General features: G+C 49.7%; 1 protein-coding gene across 2 annotated transcripts in view; it reads left to right on the forward strand.

The window, feature by feature from the left end:
• The window catches only part of MECR (mitochondrial trans-2-enoyl-CoA reductase), a 33527-nt gene extending 17430 nt beyond the window's left edge, over positions 1 to 16097 (forward strand). Inside the window, exons 4-10 of one of the 2 annotated variants that reach the window (XM_032360866.1) lie at positions 3117 to 3260; positions 5881 to 5983; positions 7242 to 7344; positions 8244 to 8317; positions 10451 to 10512; positions 10668 to 10738; positions 15979 to 16097. In XM_032360866.1, coding sequence (XP_032216757.1) covers positions 3117 to 3260; positions 5881 to 5983; positions 7242 to 7344; positions 8244 to 8317; positions 10451 to 10512; positions 10668 to 10738; positions 15979 to 16008 — 587 coding nt within the window. In that variant the 3' untranslated portion in view covers positions 16009 to 16097. Of the gene's footprint in view, positions 1 to 3116; positions 3261 to 5880; positions 5984 to 7241; positions 7345 to 8243; positions 8318 to 10450; positions 10513 to 10667; positions 10739 to 12166; positions 15043 to 15978 lie in introns of those variants that run through there. The other variant, XM_032360867.1, reaches the window with a different exon arrangement.
• Positions 16098 to 19201: the final 3104 nt, after the last annotated feature.

A 19201-nucleotide genomic window follows, 5' to 3' on the forward strand; every position in this document is an offset into this window, starting at 1 on the left:
CTTGTTCCACCCCTGTGGGTGACCCTGTTGAAGCCACAGCTACTTTGAGCCTCAAGTGTCCTCATCTCTACAATGCAGCTAACAGTCGTGGCATCTCCCAACTCACTCGTGCAGCTTAACTGAGGGAAGACACACAACAATTTTGACAAATTTCTGTACGCATTAGATCAGGGTCAGCAAACTTTTTTTTAAAGGGCCAGTTGTACATATTATAGGGTTTGCAGGCCACACCGCCTCTACTCAGCTTTACCTTTGTAAACAGCCACGTACAGTACCTAAGAAGTGAGCATGACTGTGTTCCGATAAAACTTGGTTTACAAAAACCAGTGGTGAACCAGGTTTGGCCCATGGTGGCGGTTTGCCAACCCCTGCATTAGGTGGTAGAGATAGTTAAGGGCCAGTTGCACAGGACTGAGGAACGGGATTCCTGAGAACTAGGACATGGGACTTAGGATCAGAAGGAAACCAAGGGAACTTCCACATCTATGTACTAGGCACAGCAATCATCTGTACAAATGTCATTGCATTTAATCTTCACACTATGACATGAGTGTCAAAAAAGATGCAGTGGATAATTCTAAGTCACACAAATCATGAATGGCAGAGCTAGAATTTTAAAACCGGTCCCCCACTCCAGGGTCTAAGGGTTTCATGGCTCCATCAGGGAAGTGTCTGCCTTCGCTCTGGTCATGATCCCACTGGGATCAGGCCCCGCGTCAGGCTCCTCGCTGTGGGGAGCCTGCTTCTCCCTTGGCCCCTTCCCACCATTCGTGTGCTCTATCAAATGAATAAAATCTTTTAAAAAATAAATAAATAAAACCCTAAAAGCCTGTGGGGCTGACCGTGGGCGCTGCCCCCCTCCCACCCAGGTTCTCTTGAGAAGAGGATTAAGAACGGCCAAGCCCCAGAAATTCGTGTCATAGGGTGGATTTCCATTGTGGAGCCATCAAGAGGAATTAGAAAACATCCCTGATTTCATGCACAGAAGGCCCTACAGTAAGCATCTGGCACAGAGTAGATACAGTACATGTTAGCTAAGAGGAATGGGGGCCATGGTTATGAAGATGGCAATGGAGATTTGAGAACCAGGCTGGGTGGAGCCCAGAGAATGCCCAGGTACCTCCTAGATTCCAAAGGAACCCTTCCCTTTTCCAGTGTCTTGTCCCCTCAGCCACAGATGTACTGTGACATAGCCCTTAACAAAGTGTGTTCCTGCCTCCTGTCTCCATACCTGGTCCCTGAAGCCCACATTGTTTCCCTCCTCCTACAGCACAATGACTAGTCACCTCCGCTGTTCCCCCTCTCCATACCTGACCCTGTGGCGCCAGGGTACTATTCCAATCCCAGCAACTGGGTGGGTTCACACCCTCCAGAGCTTTGGAGGCGTAGGCCAAGGACCCCTGAGACCCACAGAGCAGACACTGAGCCAACAAGGCTCGAAGGAGTTTCTTAGATGATTTAGTGAGTGTGTGGTGGAGCCAAGGCTTGAATCTGTGTCTGTCTGACTGTAAGTCTGTCCTCCTCACCTCTGCTTTGTGCAGGATCCCACCCGCGTGGGTGAGCATCTGTCAGACGGTAGGTTGTAACCCATTAGCAAAGTCGATGTAGGGGGTTGCCAACAGCACTTTTTTTTTTTTTTTTTCTAAAATCGGTCAGAATAGTATCATATATCAAACATAGTAGGATAAATACCATTCTGTGAAACTTTTGTTTCTGTTATATGTATGTGTACCTGTTTATATATGCGAATGTACTGAGTGACACTGTAACTCATGGTTACTCCAAGTCAGGATCGTAAAAGTCTGGGTGACTGTTCCTCTAGCCCAAGCCACTTCAGCCAAAGCCCAAGCCTGTTTTCCCATCACCCTCTGCCCTGCAGAGTATATCCTCCCAGGTCCATCTTCTGTCTGTCCTGCCCCAGAGCCTCTGCATATGCTTTTTCCTTTCCCTAGAATGTTCTGGATGTACTCTTTGAATGGCTGGTATCTGGATCCTTTAACTGTTAGCCTGCACCTCCTCAGAAAAGCTGTCCCTGATCCCCATCTCAAATAATTCTCCCCAGTGTTACCTTCTGCCTCTATAATTCGTAGTTCCTATATCTGCTTGTCTGGTTTTGTATGTTCTCCGCTGTACTAAAACTCTGTGGAAGGCCGGAATGTGTCTGTGCTGTTCAAGCACCTGGCTCACAGTAGGTCCGCACTAAGTATCCACAGGTGGAAGGGGCAGCCCAGATTGGCCAGGCGACTTTGGGCAAGTCACTTTCTCACCCAGTTTCTCGCCCTATTGAATGAGGAGGTTAAATGTGATGCTCTCCGGGCCTCCTCAACACTGATGTTTTATGATTCTTTTGTCTGCAACTGGAATGTGGGTTGGAGGTTAAAAATACATTTGTCATTTCCTTTCAGTCATTTGATTTGTGCAGCAGCCCTTGGGGGAGGACGGTCAGGCTCTTCTTGCCAGTGTCATTTACATATTAGGGTAAACAAAACTCAGAGACCTAAGAATTTGCTCCACTAGCAGATCAGCAAAACCAGGTCCCAAACCCAGGCCTTTGACTTCTACTTCCATGCTTTTTTCCATCATACCACCCAAGTCAGCCTGCCCTCAATGACGAAAAGGAGGACTGAGTAGGAAAATGGGGGCTTCACAGCTTCCCTTGCCCATGTCATGCTGTTTCTCAGAGTCCAGGAGTTTCAGATCCTTAGCCACCTGCTGGGTGACATGAGCTACGTTGAGGTAATTAATGTGAGAATAACAGAATCTACCTTATATAACTATCCTGAGGACTCACAGAGATCCAAAGGACTTCAAGATTTTTTTTTTTTTTTTTGACACACACAGAGATCACAAGTAGGCAGAGAGAGAGGGGGAAGCAGGCTCCCCACCCAGCAGAGAGCCCAATGTGGGGCTCGATCCCAGGACGCTGGGATCATGACCTGAGCCAAAGGCAGAGGCTTTAACCGACTGAGCCACCCAGGTGCCCCTAGATCTTCTTTATTCTCTAAGTAGTACTTGAAGGCTGATGTCTTAGGTGCCCATTTACTGAGGAGGGTGACTTGGGGTCCGGTGTGGAGAGGGGTCCTGTCTCACTACCCTGGACTCATCCCCTGACTCAGGAACCTGGCGGACGGAGGCTGTGTTCAGTGAGGAAGCAGTGATCAGCATTCCAAGTGACCTCCCTCTTCAGAGTGCCGCCACCCTGAGTGTCAATCCCTGCACGGCCTACAGGATGTTGATGGACTTCGAGCAGCTGCAGCCAGGTAGAAACCCACAGGAGCTGGGACCAGGCCGGGATCCCAGCCTGGGATAGGACCCAAATCCTGACCCCGAGACCATGGGAACTTACCAGTAAGGGGCTGAGAGGAAGATGGGCCCCTACCCAGGGTGAGTGCGTGATTGTTGCTTTTGCTTTGTTAGCTTGGATCCTAGAAAACATGCTGAAACGTCATGAGGAGAACACTCCAGATAACCGCTGAAGGACCACATTCCCTAGCGCTTGGGATGAAATTCTGTCATTCAGCAAAAACAGGGAGCTGTGCTAAGCTCTGGGATACAAAGCTAGACAAGATAGACACAGTGCCTGTGTTTTCAGTAAATTGCTGAACCGAGTAATTCACTCAGCATTCATAGGACACTTTCCAGTTCACATAAGAGACCTTTATGTGCATTAAACCTTCAAAGCAGTGCGGTGAGGCTGGTGTCGTGGTGGGAAGCCCAGGCCCCGAGCAGAAAACCTGGGTCGAACCCAAGCTTCCCCTCTCACAGTCAGATGACCTCTCAGATCATCAGATGTGTCACCCGTAACACAGAGAGGAAGGGTTTGTGAGGGTTAACAGAGACAATGCACACAGCACAGTAACTCCTCTACTTGATTATTCTTCCTGTTGAGCAGTGAGGAAACTGAGGTCCAGAGAAGGAAACTGCTATGTGAGTTCACTGGGCAAGGAGATGACAAAGCCAAGTGTTCTGTTTGGGGTTCCCTAAAAGCAGAGCCTGAGACAAGGATGGAGGGTGGACGGTTGGCAGGGAAGGTGATCCCAGGAAGCAGGAGTGAGGAGATGGGGCGAGCCAGGGAAGGCCGCTTACTGCTGTGGGCAAGCAGAGCTCAGTCTTGCTGAGAGGGGACCTTCCAAGACCCTCATGGAACCCACCTCACAGTTAACCTCCCATTGACAGGAGGCTGGGCTCACCCCGTTGCTGGAGGGTCACCCTGCACACTCTGCATGTCCAGGGGCTAGAGAAATGGCCTAGTCTAGCTCTGCCATGCGCATGTCGAACCTGAAGCAGAGATGCTGGTGCATGATAGGCTTAGGTAGCCTCCGCTGCTTGAGGCTAAAAACCAGTACCACTCCCTGCCAAGAGAAACGCAGGTCCTCACAGCTGTGCCAGAGCGGTCCTAGGAGCCTTTAGTGGAAAAAGCCAGCAGGTGACTAGGGACCTTTGCCCAAATCCTGGTGCAAGAGACGTTTTGATCACCTGCTTCTCATCCCCTCAGGCCACCTCTTATTTGGGCCGCAGCTGGACATCAGGGCCATCTGACCCCACCTCAGGGGCCCATGGTGCATATCCCTCCACTTGCCTGCCTCTGGACAGGTGTGGCCTGGGCTAGATCAGTGTTAGTCTAAGTTGTCCTGCTGAGCCATAGTGAGAATTACAGCTTACCTTGTAATCCAGTACAAGGATATAGGTGAGTATGTACTTTGGTTCCCACAGTTTCATGGAGCAGTATTTACCCTTCTGTGTGGTGCGCTATACTCTCTTAATTCTGTAACCTGGAATTTTAACCAAAAAAAAAATGCTACTTGCAACCCACTAGTTTGATTTTATAACCTACTAATGGATGACAATCCATATGTTGACTCCTGGCTACAGAGAATGGGCATTCTTCCAGGAACTCCCCTGTCTGTAGCCCCAGATCCCTGCATTTCAGATAACATTTCTGGGATAATAGAGCACCTTCCTGGACACATTGGCATCTGACTAATAAGAAGCATCCCAATTGGTGTTCCCAGGACTCCTGTCTTACGGGGAGTAAAAGTAGGCCATGACCTGTCCCATGTTTCAGTCAGTTATAGTCAGTGAGGGAGCTGGGAGTCACACCAGGTCCATGTCATGTCAGAACCCACGTTTTCACTGCCTCCCCCATTGGCAAATTCCAAAGCCAGGCCTGGCCTTTGACCACAGATGACCTAAAGGACCCCACTTCCGGGGCTGCAGGTTTTTCCAGCACAGCTCTAAACCCATTTCAAGGCGGTGTGCCTATACTTAGCAGCACAAAGGGGAAATAAAGTGTGGCCGTGCCCTCAGGAAGCTGCAGGCTGCAGGCTCTTGCCAAAAACGGACCTATCCACAACCAAGTATGAGAGGCTAAAAACCAGTACCACTCCCTGCCAAGAGAAACGCAGGTCCTCACAGAGCACACCACCTGCGGAGCACTGGGGAAACACACACAGGGAAGATGGGAAGGAAGCCACGCCTGAGCTGTGCTTCAAAGGGTACGTGGGATTTCAAAATGAAGGAAGAGAGAAAAAAGGAAGCATTACAAACCATAGAAATAACCTAAGCAGAGATTTGAGAATATAAAATCAGAAGGCTGATGATCAACATGAAGTCCTTTACACAGTGGGGTCTAAATTATGTATAGTGTGGGCTCTGAGGTGCCAAGTCTTGGGAGGCACCATGGGTGTTATGGAATTTTGGGGGGCATTGGGAGAAGAATAAGCAACACTCCAAGGTCTGAGAAGGATCAGCAGCCAGGTCCTGGGTCATTTCGAGCCTGAAGACTCCCCTCTCTTGCCCTACAATAGGATCCCAGGCAGGAAACGCTTGACCAGTTACAGGTCTCTGGGGCTTGACTTGGGTCTCTTCCTGGCCCCACAGGAGACTGTGTCATCCAGAATGCATCCAACAGTGGAGTGGGGCAAGCAGTCATCCAGATCGCCGCAGCCCTGGGCCTGAGGACCATCAATGTGGTCCGAGACAGGTGTGTGGGGAGACCTGATCCCAGGGCAAGCTAGTGGCCCTTCCTCCCAAACTCCCACCCTGCCCCGCATCCCTGCAGATGCCCCTCTCTCCACTAGAGGGCACCCGTGCATAAGCAGTCCTCCTCTGCAGCAGACAGGGACTGCTGACAGGTCAGCCATGGGAAAGGAGGCCCAGGGGGCCTCTGGCTGTGGATGAGCCACGTCCTAAATGTAAAGGGAGAGCGGGAAGGAGGTGGAGCCCACCCTTGCCGAAGACTTTTTCTTCTTCTTCTTTTTTTTTTTTTAAAGATTTATTTATTTATTTATTTATTTGACAGAGAGATCACAAGTAGACAGAGAGGCAGGCAGAGAGAGAGAGAGAAGCAGGCTCCCTGCTGAGCAGAGAGCCCGCCGCGGGACTCCATCCTAGGGCCCCGAGATCATGACCTGAGCCAAAGGCAGCGGCTTAACCCACTGAGCCACCCAGGCGCCCTTGCCAAAGACTTTTTGAGACTCTTGAGATAACCCATGATCTCACACCCACAATTCATATTTGAGAATCCCTGAAACTGTGTTCTTGCTACTGTGAACTAACCCAGGGCCTTTTCTCCCCTTGCATCTGGTGGCACTTTGAACTGCTCCAACCAGGGATATGAAGGAGATGGGACAGGATTGTCATCTCTGTTTTATGGTGAGAAACAAGTTCCAGAGAAAGGAAGACATAGCAAGTCAGTAACAGACTGTTAGCTCCCTGGCTCGAGCTCTTTCCACAATAACATCCAGTTGTCTTAAGCCTCGCTGTCTCCTGGAAGTCCAGTCTTAGGAGGAGAACTGATACTCACTTCCCCTCCCTGTCCCCTCACTTGTGTTAACAAAATCTACTGTTTGCCTTGGCCAAAGAGGTCCAGAGCCACTCCTGGGCTGGAGTATATTTGCACAACACACTGAAGAGCCCCCTTGAAAAGTGTTGGGGAAGGGAAATGAAGTTTGTTGTTTCAGTAGACAAAGTCAGGATGTGAAATGACTTTCTCACACCTTTGAGCTGACAAGGGCTGTAGGAATCACCCCAAAATACCAGTGAGGGAACCGAGGCATGGAGGTGTTGGGGTGTGATGAAATCAGGTAGCCAGTCCCTACAGAAGGCCTGGCTTACACACAACCCCAGCTTCCCACAAAGAAACTCATGTTCTCACAGCCATGGCAGAGGGGTCCTACGAGCCTAGGGTAAAGAAAGCCAGCAGGTGTAACTAAGGGCCATGGATTGTGTTTGGTTTCCAGACCTGACTTCCAAAAGCTGACTGACAGACTGAAGAGTCTGGGGGCCGAGCATGTTCTCACAGAAGAGGAGCTCAGGAAGCCTGAGATGAAAAACTTCTTTAAGGTACCTAGGATGAGGGGCATTGTGCCTTCATTCCATGCTCATCTCCCTGGGGAAGACAGATCTGCTGGAAAGGCTGGGACTGGCCCCCGTTGCTCCTCTCCAAATTCTCCCTTAGTCTCTTTGTGGAAGGGGAAAGCACATTCCCTCAGCCAGGGGACAGCAGTCATTAAGGGTTCCTGGTGCTGTGAGGGAGGCAGGAGAGACAAAGTTCAAGAAACCCTGGATGGTGTGTAGGTTTGAATATTTGTAGCGCATCTCCTCAGCCCTCACAACCAGCGTGACTCTCCGAGCTGGGGGAGGATGTGGGGAACCTGAGGCACAGGGCAGGAAGAGAAAGGAAAGCATTTCTAGGTGAGAAAACCAAGACTCAAAAGAGATCAATGGGCACCAAGGGCAGACAGTTACAGGTGGTGGGGTCAGGGCTCTCTGAACTCACAGCTTCTTAACCTTCCAGAACCTCCATCCCCCAGCACACCCAATAAGTGATGAGACTGTATCTCAGCCTCCTCCCTCTGAACCCTGGAGTGACCAAACACACTCTCTCGAGAACACATGCCTCTTAAGGTTTCTAAAGCCCGAGTTGAACTGAGTTGTAAGTGCACACACACAGAAGAGGCACACTCGGGGGACCTGAAGTCCTTCAAAAAGGAATTTAGACAACCTCCATCTGTTCTTTCCCAGAGATGAGTTCTGGACGAAATTCCAAAGCAGATAATAGGATTAAATTGATAAAGCAAAGGTCCTCCTTGGGCCCAGTTTGAAGGCACAGACATCCCATTTTCCTCGCTCCCTCCCTCTGACACGTGGCCTGGGGCGGGGTGGGGGGGAGCTGTTGGTAGCCAGCTTCCGACCCCACATGTACAGAGCTGCTCCCTCACTGCAGGTTTCTTATTTTCCAGGACATGCCCCCGCCGCGGCTTGCTCTCAACTGTGTTGGTGGGAAAAGCTCCACAGAACTGCTGCGACACTTAGCGTAAGTCCCTCACCCCTGCAGGTCCGGTTGGCCAGTGCTCTCCATGCCTTTAGCTGGGAGGACGGTCAAGGGACCAAGTCCCAGTAGCCAACGCCAGCCAAGGCCAAGTCAGCATAACCCTGAGCAGGAAACTGGGGCCACAGTCCTGTCCTAGTCAACCAGGCACTTCCTTTCTCAGCCTCCAACATTATAGATCACCGAGACACCTGCCCATTTTGTTTCTCCAAAGGATCCGGAAGATGGCTAAGCTTTCTGTGAGAGGGGAATGGTTACTGATTCATAACCTAGGGGCCTCTTAAAACGTCACTAAGTCCTAGCTTGTTAACTTTTAAGTTTTTTATTAGATTCTCATTTTAGAAGTAAAAGTATGCTCTGACAAAGCATTTTGAAAGCATGTAAAGGTACAAAGGATGGGCCACCTGGCTGTCTCATTCAGTTGAGCATCCAACTCTTGATCTCAAGGTTGTAAGTTCAAGCCCCATGTGGAGATTACTTAAAAAATAAAATCTTAAAAATAAAATTACAAAGGCAAAATTAAGCACGAAAGTTACCTATCATACCACAACCAAGGGGGAATAAGCCTTGTTGACAATATTAACAGTGCACGTCCTTCCCTTGCTTTTTCTGTTAACATGAACTTCTTGAGCTGAGGAGTGCCTGAAAGGATACATTCCAACTAAAACAGAAATCCCTCAACAATATTAGTGGACACCTACTTGCTAACAGTCACTAGTGAGGGGGTACAGAGATGGCTAAGACACTGAGGGAACTCTCTAGAATTCACAGGCTAGATGGGAAGATGCGTCATGTGGCCAGAGAGCTGTGAGAGCCATCACTGAGCATTTGCCTGTGCACCAGACTGTGCAGAGGACTTGATTTACCCCCCACTCAAGTGAGGGGTCCTATTCCATCCCATTTACACATGGACCCAAAAGGTTAATTACCTCCCCCAAGCGCTGGGAAGTGGGAGGGCCAGGCTTAACCCCAAGCTACTGTGACTCCTGAACACAACCCTTCCTCCCGAGTCCGGGGTTAGGGGAAGGGGAGTGGGGGGTGGAATATAAACCCTTTCTGCCTCAGAAGGTTAGTCCAAGAACACAGAGAAGAAGCACAAATCGCTCCAAAGGTGGCGGGGGTGGGGGGGCTTCAGTTTTCTCACTGCAGAGCCAGAGTGATAACAGTGCCCCCCTGGGGCTATGGGGGGGTCTTCACAGAGCCAGTGTACATGGAAATATTTCATACCTGTGCCCCGCACCCAGAAAACGCTCAATGAACATTGCAGGGTGGTTGGGGGAGCACGTGGATCCCAACCTAGGAGCTCTACTTTCCACTGGAACAGGTGTCAGCTGAAAGGGAACTTAAGACCAAACTACCCACCAGCCTCCCGGACAAAGAAATCACCGAGCCTCACACCAGCAGCTTCTTCCATTCTGTAGTTTGCAAAGCGCCCCCCTCTCGCCTTCATTGTCCTTGGTCAACAAACTCCTAAAAAGAGCCAGGGAGTGGGGAGGAACCAGGTTAAGATTAGCCACAGGAAGTCTCTAGCTTACTTGTTTGTGAAAAACTATTTGAGCCTCTCCCATTTGACTGCTGGGGTGCGTGTGGGTGTCAGCAGGTCCTGACCAGCCCCTCCTGCACGCGAAGGGCCAGTCACCCACTGTCCTCTGCCCCACTGACACCATTCCTTACATGTACGGCCACCTCATCTCCACAGCTCCTTCGAGTCAGTGTGGACAGGTGACAGAGCAGAGGTCTGCACCGATGTCTGTGCATGGCCCAAGGCTGCACATGAAGGAGTGGAAGGGAGCCAGGACTAAACTTGGGCTTTTCTCAGCAGAGCACACTTCTCTGCAACAATTCATCCCAAGCGCAACTGGTGGTTAGATCAGTGGGTTCCCAGCTTTGGCTCAACATCCATGTCGCCTGGTGGGGTTGTTTGTCGCTTGGCTTGAGCAGGGATCCGTGCTTCCTGATTCCTTAGGTCTGGGTGGGAACCAAGTCTACAGTTTTGAAACCTTCCCAAGGGTTCTGAGATCAAGGTTCAAGGACCAGGGTTGGACTAGAAGTGTTCTGGCAGCTTGAGAAGGGCCCTGTCTCTACCTGTACCCACTCTGTTCTCTCTGGACTCTTCAGGCCTGGGGGAACCATGGTGACCTACGGGGGGAATGGCCAAGCAGCCCGTCATAGCCTCTGTGGTAAGCTGGTGGGGGAGGCAGACGTGGACACAGGCCTGGACCCCACAGTTGTCCCAGACCCACAGAAGCCCTTGTCCCTGGAGGCGGTTTATACCTCCAGCAGAGCCTGAAATGCTGGCCCTCAGAGCCCCAGCTCATCCCTCTTGTGTCCACAGAGCCAGCTCATTTTAAGGATCTCAACTTCGAGGCTTTTGGTGTCCCCAGTGGAAGAAGGACCACAGTCCAGGTTAGTGGATGATGGCGCTATCGCCAGGGGCCACACAAGAGGGCCAGTGCCTGCTGTAGAAGTGACCCGCCATCCTCAGGCCTGGAGAGGTAATGGCTCCTGCGCCCTGGCGGGCTGAAGGAAATAGCCTCTAGCCATAGCTGCAGTCAGCCAATGGGTGGCAGCAGTGAGCAAGGCACACACTGTCCCCATCCTGAGCAGATGCCCCTGGGGAAGACAGCCCTGTACAGAGAACAAATTCTGGAGCCAGTCGGCCTGGGTTCAAATCCTGCTCCCGCCATCACTGGAATAGCTTACCCAGGCTAGCGCATGGGACCTGGACAAGTTACTTGACTTCTGTCTCAGTTGAAATATCACAGTTGTCTAGATATTGTTGGCCTTTGATTGAGGAGGAAACTGAGGTTCAAAGTGGTTAGATAGCTTGCCCAGTCTCCCCATGTAGGGAGTGGTACAGCCACAATGTAAACTCATCTCTTTGACTCCAGAACCTGAGCCAGTCCACCAGCCTTCCTCTCCTGGACGGACTGTGGTGGTCCAGAGTGTGACACCGCCCCCTTCCCCCCTCCCCCCCCCCCCCCCCCCCCCCCCCCCCCCCCCCCCCCCCGCCAATGCTGAGACTGAAGAATCACGTGGAGTTGTCCAAGTGAAGGGGAGGAACGTGGTGGCATCAATGGCATGTTTCAGGCCAGAAACGTAGCCTATGCAAAAGCCCATCATAGAGATGGGGGCCTAGACAGATAGGTTGTGACCTGATTATGAGAAGCTTACAACCCTTCCTAAGGAGCTCAGACTCTATCTTAAAGGCAAGTGAAGAGCCACCAAAGAGGTCTCAACAGGGGACATGATTAGATTTGAATGTGGCATGAATTGATGTCTGTGAACAACCACTTCTCAGCTGAGGCCTTCACTTCTCATCTTCCTGGACCATAGAGGGGTGCAGGCCCTGGGAGGCGATGCCGGGGACCTCAACTTGGGGGATTCTAGGGAGTCCTGGGTTCTCAGAGAAAGCTGCCTTCCCTGAGCAAAAACTCATCAGTTCCACATCAGCTGGCATGCCAGGCACACCCATGCCCCGCCAGCCCTCAACCCTCCACCTCCCTTCCCTGTGCCTCTTCTAGCCGCCCTGCTCAGTACTCCTGCCCTCCCACTATTCAGGACTCGTGGTTACACCCCAGTCAGGTTCTGTGGCTCAGAGCCCTCATCGCACACCCTCTGCCTGCCACCAGCTCCTGGGGCCATTCCCCACGCTCCTCTGTCCTACCCGCCAGGAAACCAGGCTGCCTGCACAACCTCCCTACCCTTGGTCAAGCCTGGGCTCTTGAGGCTTTCCTGGAGTTTAGCGCCAGCTCCTGCCACCAGGGGTGGCCCATGGTGTGTCTCGCTGTGCCCTGCCACCACACCCCGTCTGACTTCCTCAACTTCCCACAGCCCAGTTCAAGGAGCTGATTCTCACGCTGTGCGGTCTCATCAGCCGAGGCCAGCTCACAGCCCCCGCCTGCTCCGAGGTCCCACTGCAGGACTACCAGCGTGCCTTGGAAGCTCGATGCAGCCCTCGTGTCTTCAAAGCAGATTCTCACCCTGTGCTAATCGCAGAGGAGCCAGAGCGAGGTGGGAGAGGAGACAGATCAGCTGGACTGGTTTCTGGCGCCTCGGTTTCTGGCCCCCTCAGCCTTCCACAGGCTGTCCTCTCTCTCCAAACTGGGAGGGTTGTGCAGCCAGCCAAGGCTTGCCCCAGGGCCAGCCCCAGGGTGTCTAATAAAGTGAACTTCGGAAAAAACAAACACATACAAACCCATAGAAGCTCATCCCTGTCAAGAAGGACCCTCATGTGCACCTGCTAAGAAGCCCCCTTGCCTGTCCTCCACTTGTCCCCCAGCGATGATTTCCTGACCCCTGGAAACAAAGCATGGGTGGGCACTGGCAGGTACAAAAGCAGTAGGACACAGGCTCCACCCTCAGGCTCTCTGCAGAGGAGCAAAAAGGAACATGTGACTCACTCTGGTGGTGTGTGGCTCAGTCTGGGGCAGGAGGAGGAAACAGCTACACGGGAGAGAGAATGTCAGGCTGAGGAGCCAAGGAGGTGGGCTCTCAGGTCGCCGGACCAAGCTACGGGATGCCTGTTCTAACTGGGGAGATGGTTGTTACACCAGTGCTTCTCAGCCCCAAGTCATTTTACCCCCAGGGATGTTTGACAGTGTCTGGAGACATTTTAGTCATCACTGAGAGGATGTTATTGGCATCTAGAGGGTAGAGGTGAGTGATGCTGCTCAGACATTTTGTGCTGCACAAAACAGCCTTCCCCAACAGAGAATTACCCAGCCCAGAATGTCCCTGATGCCGCGGCTGAGAAACCCAGCATTAAACTAAGATTCCTACAACAACTACTGTGCGGATTCGTATGCTAAGCATGTGGGTGAAACGCTGAGACCATCACTGATCAGGGTCTTGTCCTAGGCCTGTGGTCAGGGGAGTCTTCCTGACATGAAGCTTGAAAGTTGGCTCTGAAAATGAGTAGCTTTATTCAAAGAGAAGAGTTTGACATTATGTAACTTTCCATGTTTGCCTTATGATCCACTCATTCAGAGCAAAAAACTAGAAACTTTGGAATGTATTTACTGGATACTTAGTATGTGCCTTAGGCTAGGGATGCTGGTGGTGGGGGAGAGGGGACTGGCCCTCTAGTTGCTTAGCCCAGAGCAGGGGACAGACCTTCCCAGTATATAATGAGGCCACTGACTTGGGTATTCAGAGGGCAGTGGGGACACAGCAGCTCTGCCTGAGGGTTGAAGGAAGGCTTCATGGAGGAGGTGTCATCCACACTAAATCTTAAAGGCCAAGCAGGAAAACATACCAAGCGAAACCAAGGGCACATATGAGATTTTGGAGGGCTGGGAGCCTGGCTCTGCCCCCTGAGACAGGAGAGTGTGAGGACTAAGGTGGGAACTGTGAATAGAGGTCAAAGCAAGAATGTTCGAGAAGTCAGCACTTACCCTCCAGAGCAGGGGAGGCACAAAGGGATTTTCAGCAAGAGTGATGTGGGAAAATTGGCTCCGAAGGCCAGAGTATGCTCAGGCTTAGTTGCATGCAAACACATAAACAGGCCCCCAGCATAATACTCTTGCCTTTGGGAGCACCTTCTGGGTCCTCTGGAGAAAAGGACTCCTCTTCAGCCCAGGGTTGGGGAAGGTCCGCAGGTGTCCTCTGGATAAGAGTTGCTACCTTGCGCAACTAGGCTTGGGATCAGCCCCAACCTGCCCAGGTCTCTCCTGTCCCCTGTCCTCTGTCCTTGAGGTTAGTGGGACACCTGACTGTATAGATGGTCAACATGGGCAAGTGCAAAAAGCCTGAGAGGGTGGAAGAGGCTGCTGAAAGTCTACAGGAGTGAACGGTTCAGATTCAGTTCTTCGGGGTGAGTCCACAATGTTGGGCTTAGGGGAACCGATGAGCCTGCAGCCATGGGGAGGGAGCAGCCCCTGGTACAGACTCAGAGGAGGTAGACAGGAAGGAGGAAGATTCCTAACATCATGGTTAGAGACCCCATGGAGGGATGTGCAAGATGTCCTGAGAATGTAGCTCTGGGGGTCTGGAGATGACATCTGGGCTGTGCTTTAAAGGATGATTATAGTTTTCTCAGGCGGGGAAAGGAGACAAGCATAAACCAAGGGACCAGATTAAGCTAAGTTATAGAAGCAGGACGTTTATGTTAAAATCTTCTCATTTCCCCCCAAATATCCATTCTCTTCCTGAGGATGCCGACAACTTTTAGGTCGGTACATAGTGGCTGGAATAAACGGGTTTCTGGCTTTCCTTACAGCAGACAGGTCTGTCACTTGTCATGCAAACAGAAGTGGTAGGTGTCAGTTTATTAAGAACCTCTTTAAAATATAGCTGGCATCCATCCTGTACCTCTATCTTCCCTTTCTGCCTTCCCCCTGGTTGGGACATAGGCCTGATTCTGGGAATTTGCGCAACCATCTTTGATCATGTTAAGAATGGGTCAGTGACAAGATCCAAGAAGCCTGGGTTCCCCGTACCCAGAAGTCCTAACTGGCCACCTCAGGATTTGTTTTACATAAGAAACAAGCTTCTGTGTTATTTAGGTCCCTCGTATTGGGGCTTTCTCTGAACTTGATTATAACTCATCTGTATTCTCTGGTCTAATTTATGTTGAAATCATTCATGCTGAAGCTGAAAGAGTGAATGGTGGCAGTTTATGATTCCCCACTAAGGAATTTGAATTTTATCCTATTGGCTGTAGGAAACAAAAGATTTCTGAGCCAGAAAATGAGAACTCTGCTTTGGGGGGGAAAAAGAATTCCTCTGGCAGCAGGTTAGGGGACAGTTGGGAGAAGGGAGACACTAAAAGAAGAGAACATCAGAAACTCCCAGGCTTCTGAATTTCAAATAAGGAAAATCCCCTGAAACTTCAAAGACCAGCATGGGGATTACCAACATTTCAGAGGCCAGCACAGAGAGGAGACTGTGACAAGACCATAGGAAGAGTCAAACTTCAGATGGATCATCTCTTGAACACTTTCCACAAGTACAGAGGCTATTTTTCATTTTCAGGCCGAATAATTTATGGAGTGGGGACAGCTCTTTGGGCCCACTAAGTAAAATCCTTCTTAAATGGCTGGAGGAAGAACCCTGGGCTCCAGGGGACTGAAAGAAGACGAACAGGCATTACCTCCTAAACCAAAGCTGGGGCACACCTGATGCCTGGAGGCTTCATGACTCTGACTCTGGCGCTCCCTGCTTGGTGTCTTTTGGGAGCTTCCACCCTGCAACTACCTACAGCCACTGCCATAATACTGATCATTGCTTTGTGTCTTGGGAGATGAGATAAATAAGCCTGCTTTCCTCAGGGAAAGACTTGAGGCCCGGAAGAAGGTTCTTGAATTCATCTGTGTGGAGCAGGCGGGCCTGTCCTTGCGCCTGGAAGCTCTTGGCTGCATCTACCAGCCTCATACTTGTTGGTAGGCACCTTGCCCTGGGGAAGACACTGGGCCCAGCCAGAGCAGCTGGGAATGGTAAAGAAGACAGACATTTGCAGGCAGGAAAATCCTGGGAAGACAGCAGAGCCGACCTAAAAGGTAAGGAAACATTCGCACTCCCTGAAAGAAAAACAAGCTCTCCCTATGCCCCTAACCCTTTGCAGTGTTTAAGCCCTTTAACGTGTATCTCCATTTGATTTTTACACTTCCTTGTATCATTGAGATTTTAATATCATAACTTTACAGAAGAGGAAGACACCAAGAGAGGCGAAGTGAGTTGCTCAAGGTCACACAGCAGGCAGCAGATCTGGCGCCAGAAGCCAGCTCCCCTGACCCTGTCTGGTCACCATACCTGTCAATCCTGACTTTTTTCTTTTCTTTTTTTTTTTTTTTTTTTGGCCCCACAATTGGCCCTGTGCTCCCTCTTTTCTCTGGACTCCTTGATTTTGTACAATGATAATTAGCATGTCAATCAGAAGACAGTTCAAATTTCCCTGAGTCTGCGTCTCATGGGGAGGCAGGAAAAAGGAGAATCAGGTGGCCACTGAAGTCATTCAGGTAAGAGATCATTTGTTGATTCACTTAATAAACATATTGAACACCCACTATGTGAAAAGCACTGTTAATAGATGTTAGGGATACAGTAGGAGACAAAAAAACACATCCCTGATACCAGGGAGCTTATATTCTAGTAGAAGAGAAAGACCATGAACAAAAAGAAATAAGGCAATAACAGAGTGTGGTAGATGCTGTGAAGAAAAAAATACAGTGATATCATATTGACAGGATACTTGACATAAAGAGGGCAAGGAAGGTCTGAGGCCTGAGAAGGGGCCAATCATATTGCAGACAGAGGGAAAAGCACAACTTTTTAGCTGTGATGTATGAACAATATGACGAGACCTGCACTCACTTAGGAAGTGCGAGTGAAGTGAATGGATTCGGCAACATTTAGAAGGAAGGACCGACTAGATGAGGCGGTTGAAGGTTGAACTTCAGCACTTTGCCTGATGGAAGGTGCCACTCCCTAAATTAGGAAACTCCGGAGGAGGAGCAGGATTTAGAGACAGGCATTTTCCCTGTATGGGGCTTTCATTCCCATCTGTATAACAGATGTAGTCTGATCACAGACTACATGACACAGACACAGACTACATGAGAACCAAGGTTAAAACCAGTTCTTAAGAATATCATGATCCTCATACTACTAAATTCCAAATGGATCAAAGATTGCAATATAAAAAAAGTAAGTCCTAAAAATAACAATAAGCCATGGGACGTGTTTTTCTTTTTAAATCTCAAAGTGAGAAAAACTACAACACAAAATCCAGAATCAAAGAAAAATAAAGGGTGGATAAATTTGACCCCATAAATATCTTACGTTTTTGCATAGCAGAAAACATTCTGGGAAAAGTCAAAAGTCAACAAACTGGGAAAAAATACTACTCATCTAACAACTGATTTCGCTAATATATAGGGAGTTCCTATGAATCAGTAAAAAAAATGGGCAAAGGGGGAGTCTGGGTGGCTCAGTCAGTTAAATATCTGACTCTTGGTTCCAGCTCAGGTCGTGATCTCAGGTAGTGAGATTGAGCTGAGCCCTACATTGGGCTCCTAACTCTGAGAGGAGTCTGCTTGAGATTCTCTGCCTCTGCTCCCACTACCCCCACCCCCATTCGATTTTGCATTCTCTCTCTCTCAAATAAATCTATATAAGGGGGAGGATGGCTCCTGGGTCACTCAGTAAGTTGAGTGGCTGACTGTGGATTTCGGCTCAGGGTCCTGAGATCAATCCCAGGCTCAGCGGAGAGTCTGCTTGAGAATTCTCTCTCCCTCTCCATGCCTGCCTTATGCGTGCTCTCTATAAATAAATATTTTTAAAAATTAACAGCAACAACAACAAAAAACAAGCAAAGGATCTAAGCAGACACAGAAAGTATAAGCATCTCTTAAACAAATGAATTGAGTCTCACTCCACTCAAGATAAATACAAACTAAACTACCCCAAGATAGCATTTTTCAGCTATTAGATTGACTAAGATCATAAAATTTGATAACACCATGTTGTTGATGAGATAGAGAAACAGGTACTTATGGAGGAGAATTGAGCAATATCTGTCCAAACTATACTTGCCCACACCCTTTACCCCAACTATCTTCTAGGAATAGATACTACATATATGTATATACAAAGTTACTCATTGCAGCAGTTAAAACAAATGGTTTGAACCTACCTCAGTATCCTTCAGTAGGGCACTGAGTAAATAAATTACTGTGTATAACGCCATTTCATAAGCCATAAAATAATCCTGAGGAAGCTTCTTTTGTACTCACGGAATGACTTTCAAAATAATAGTAAGCACGAAACTGTACATATAGCACACCCCTATTGCTTTGTGTAAAATACCTCCCAAAGGGCATTTAAGAAACTGATTACGTTGTTTGCCTCTGGGAAGGGAAACGAGATGGCCAGAGGACGGAGATGGGAAGACTTTCCACTGTATCATTTGAAACAGTTAATGAATTATCCTTTCAAAATGTAATTTTAAGGGGCACCTGAGTGGCTCAGTCGGTTAAGACTCTGCCTTCTGCTTAGGTCATGATCTCAGGGCCACGGACAGAGCCCTGCCTTGGGCTCCCTGCTCAGCGGGAAGACTGTTTCCTCCCTCTACTCCTAAACCCGCCTGTGCTTCCTCTTTCTCTCAGATATTTTTTAAATGAAGTAAATTTTATATATATATACCAATATTTGAGTTCCTATCTCGGTCCAGATACTGTTCCAGGCAGTATATTCTTCCATATATACTACCCCAGTTAGTTATCCATTTAGTCCATTGAAATGGATAAATCATTCTAATTTTACAATAGAAAATAAACTGGCCAAGTAATTATCAAGCCCAATCTAGCTTCAAAACTCCAGCCTTCCCCACCTTCCACACTGCTTCTATTGAAACAACCTGTCCTATTTTTAAAATAATATTGGTATTTATTGGACACTTGCAATGTGCTGGGAACAGTACTAAGTGCTTGACGTTATCTAGTCTCATATATAATTCTCCATTTGGCTCTGGAAGGTTGGAATTTCTATCCCTCTTATACAGAGAAGACAATTGGGGCTTAGAGAGCTGGCGCGTAACGGGTCCAAGGTCACGGATACAAAGACGGTTGGAAGCCAGACTTAACTCCAAAGCTGCTCAGAAGTCGAAACCACTCCCGGTTCAAAGGACAAAAGCAGAAACGCTCGCTGGGCCGGGACAGTTGCAGGCACTTCCGGGGGGAGGAGCGAAGCCACCCGGCAGCGAATGCGACGCAGGCCCAAACACAGCGAACTCGCGAGAGGACGTGCGGAGAGGGGGAGGAGGGGAGGACTGCCCCGCGCCGCAAGCACCGCCTGTCGGTCACCTGGCCCCGCCCCCACGCCGGCGCGCCCCTGGGCAAACCCCGCCCCCACTCCTGGCCGGGCGGGAAG

The sequence above is a fragment of the Mustela erminea genome, chromosome 10, assembly GCF_009829155.1.
Source record: "Mustela erminea isolate mMusErm1 chromosome 10, mMusErm1.Pri, whole genome shotgun sequence".
Taxonomy (NCBI): Eukaryota; Metazoa; Chordata; class Mammalia; order Carnivora; family Mustelidae; genus Mustela; species Mustela erminea.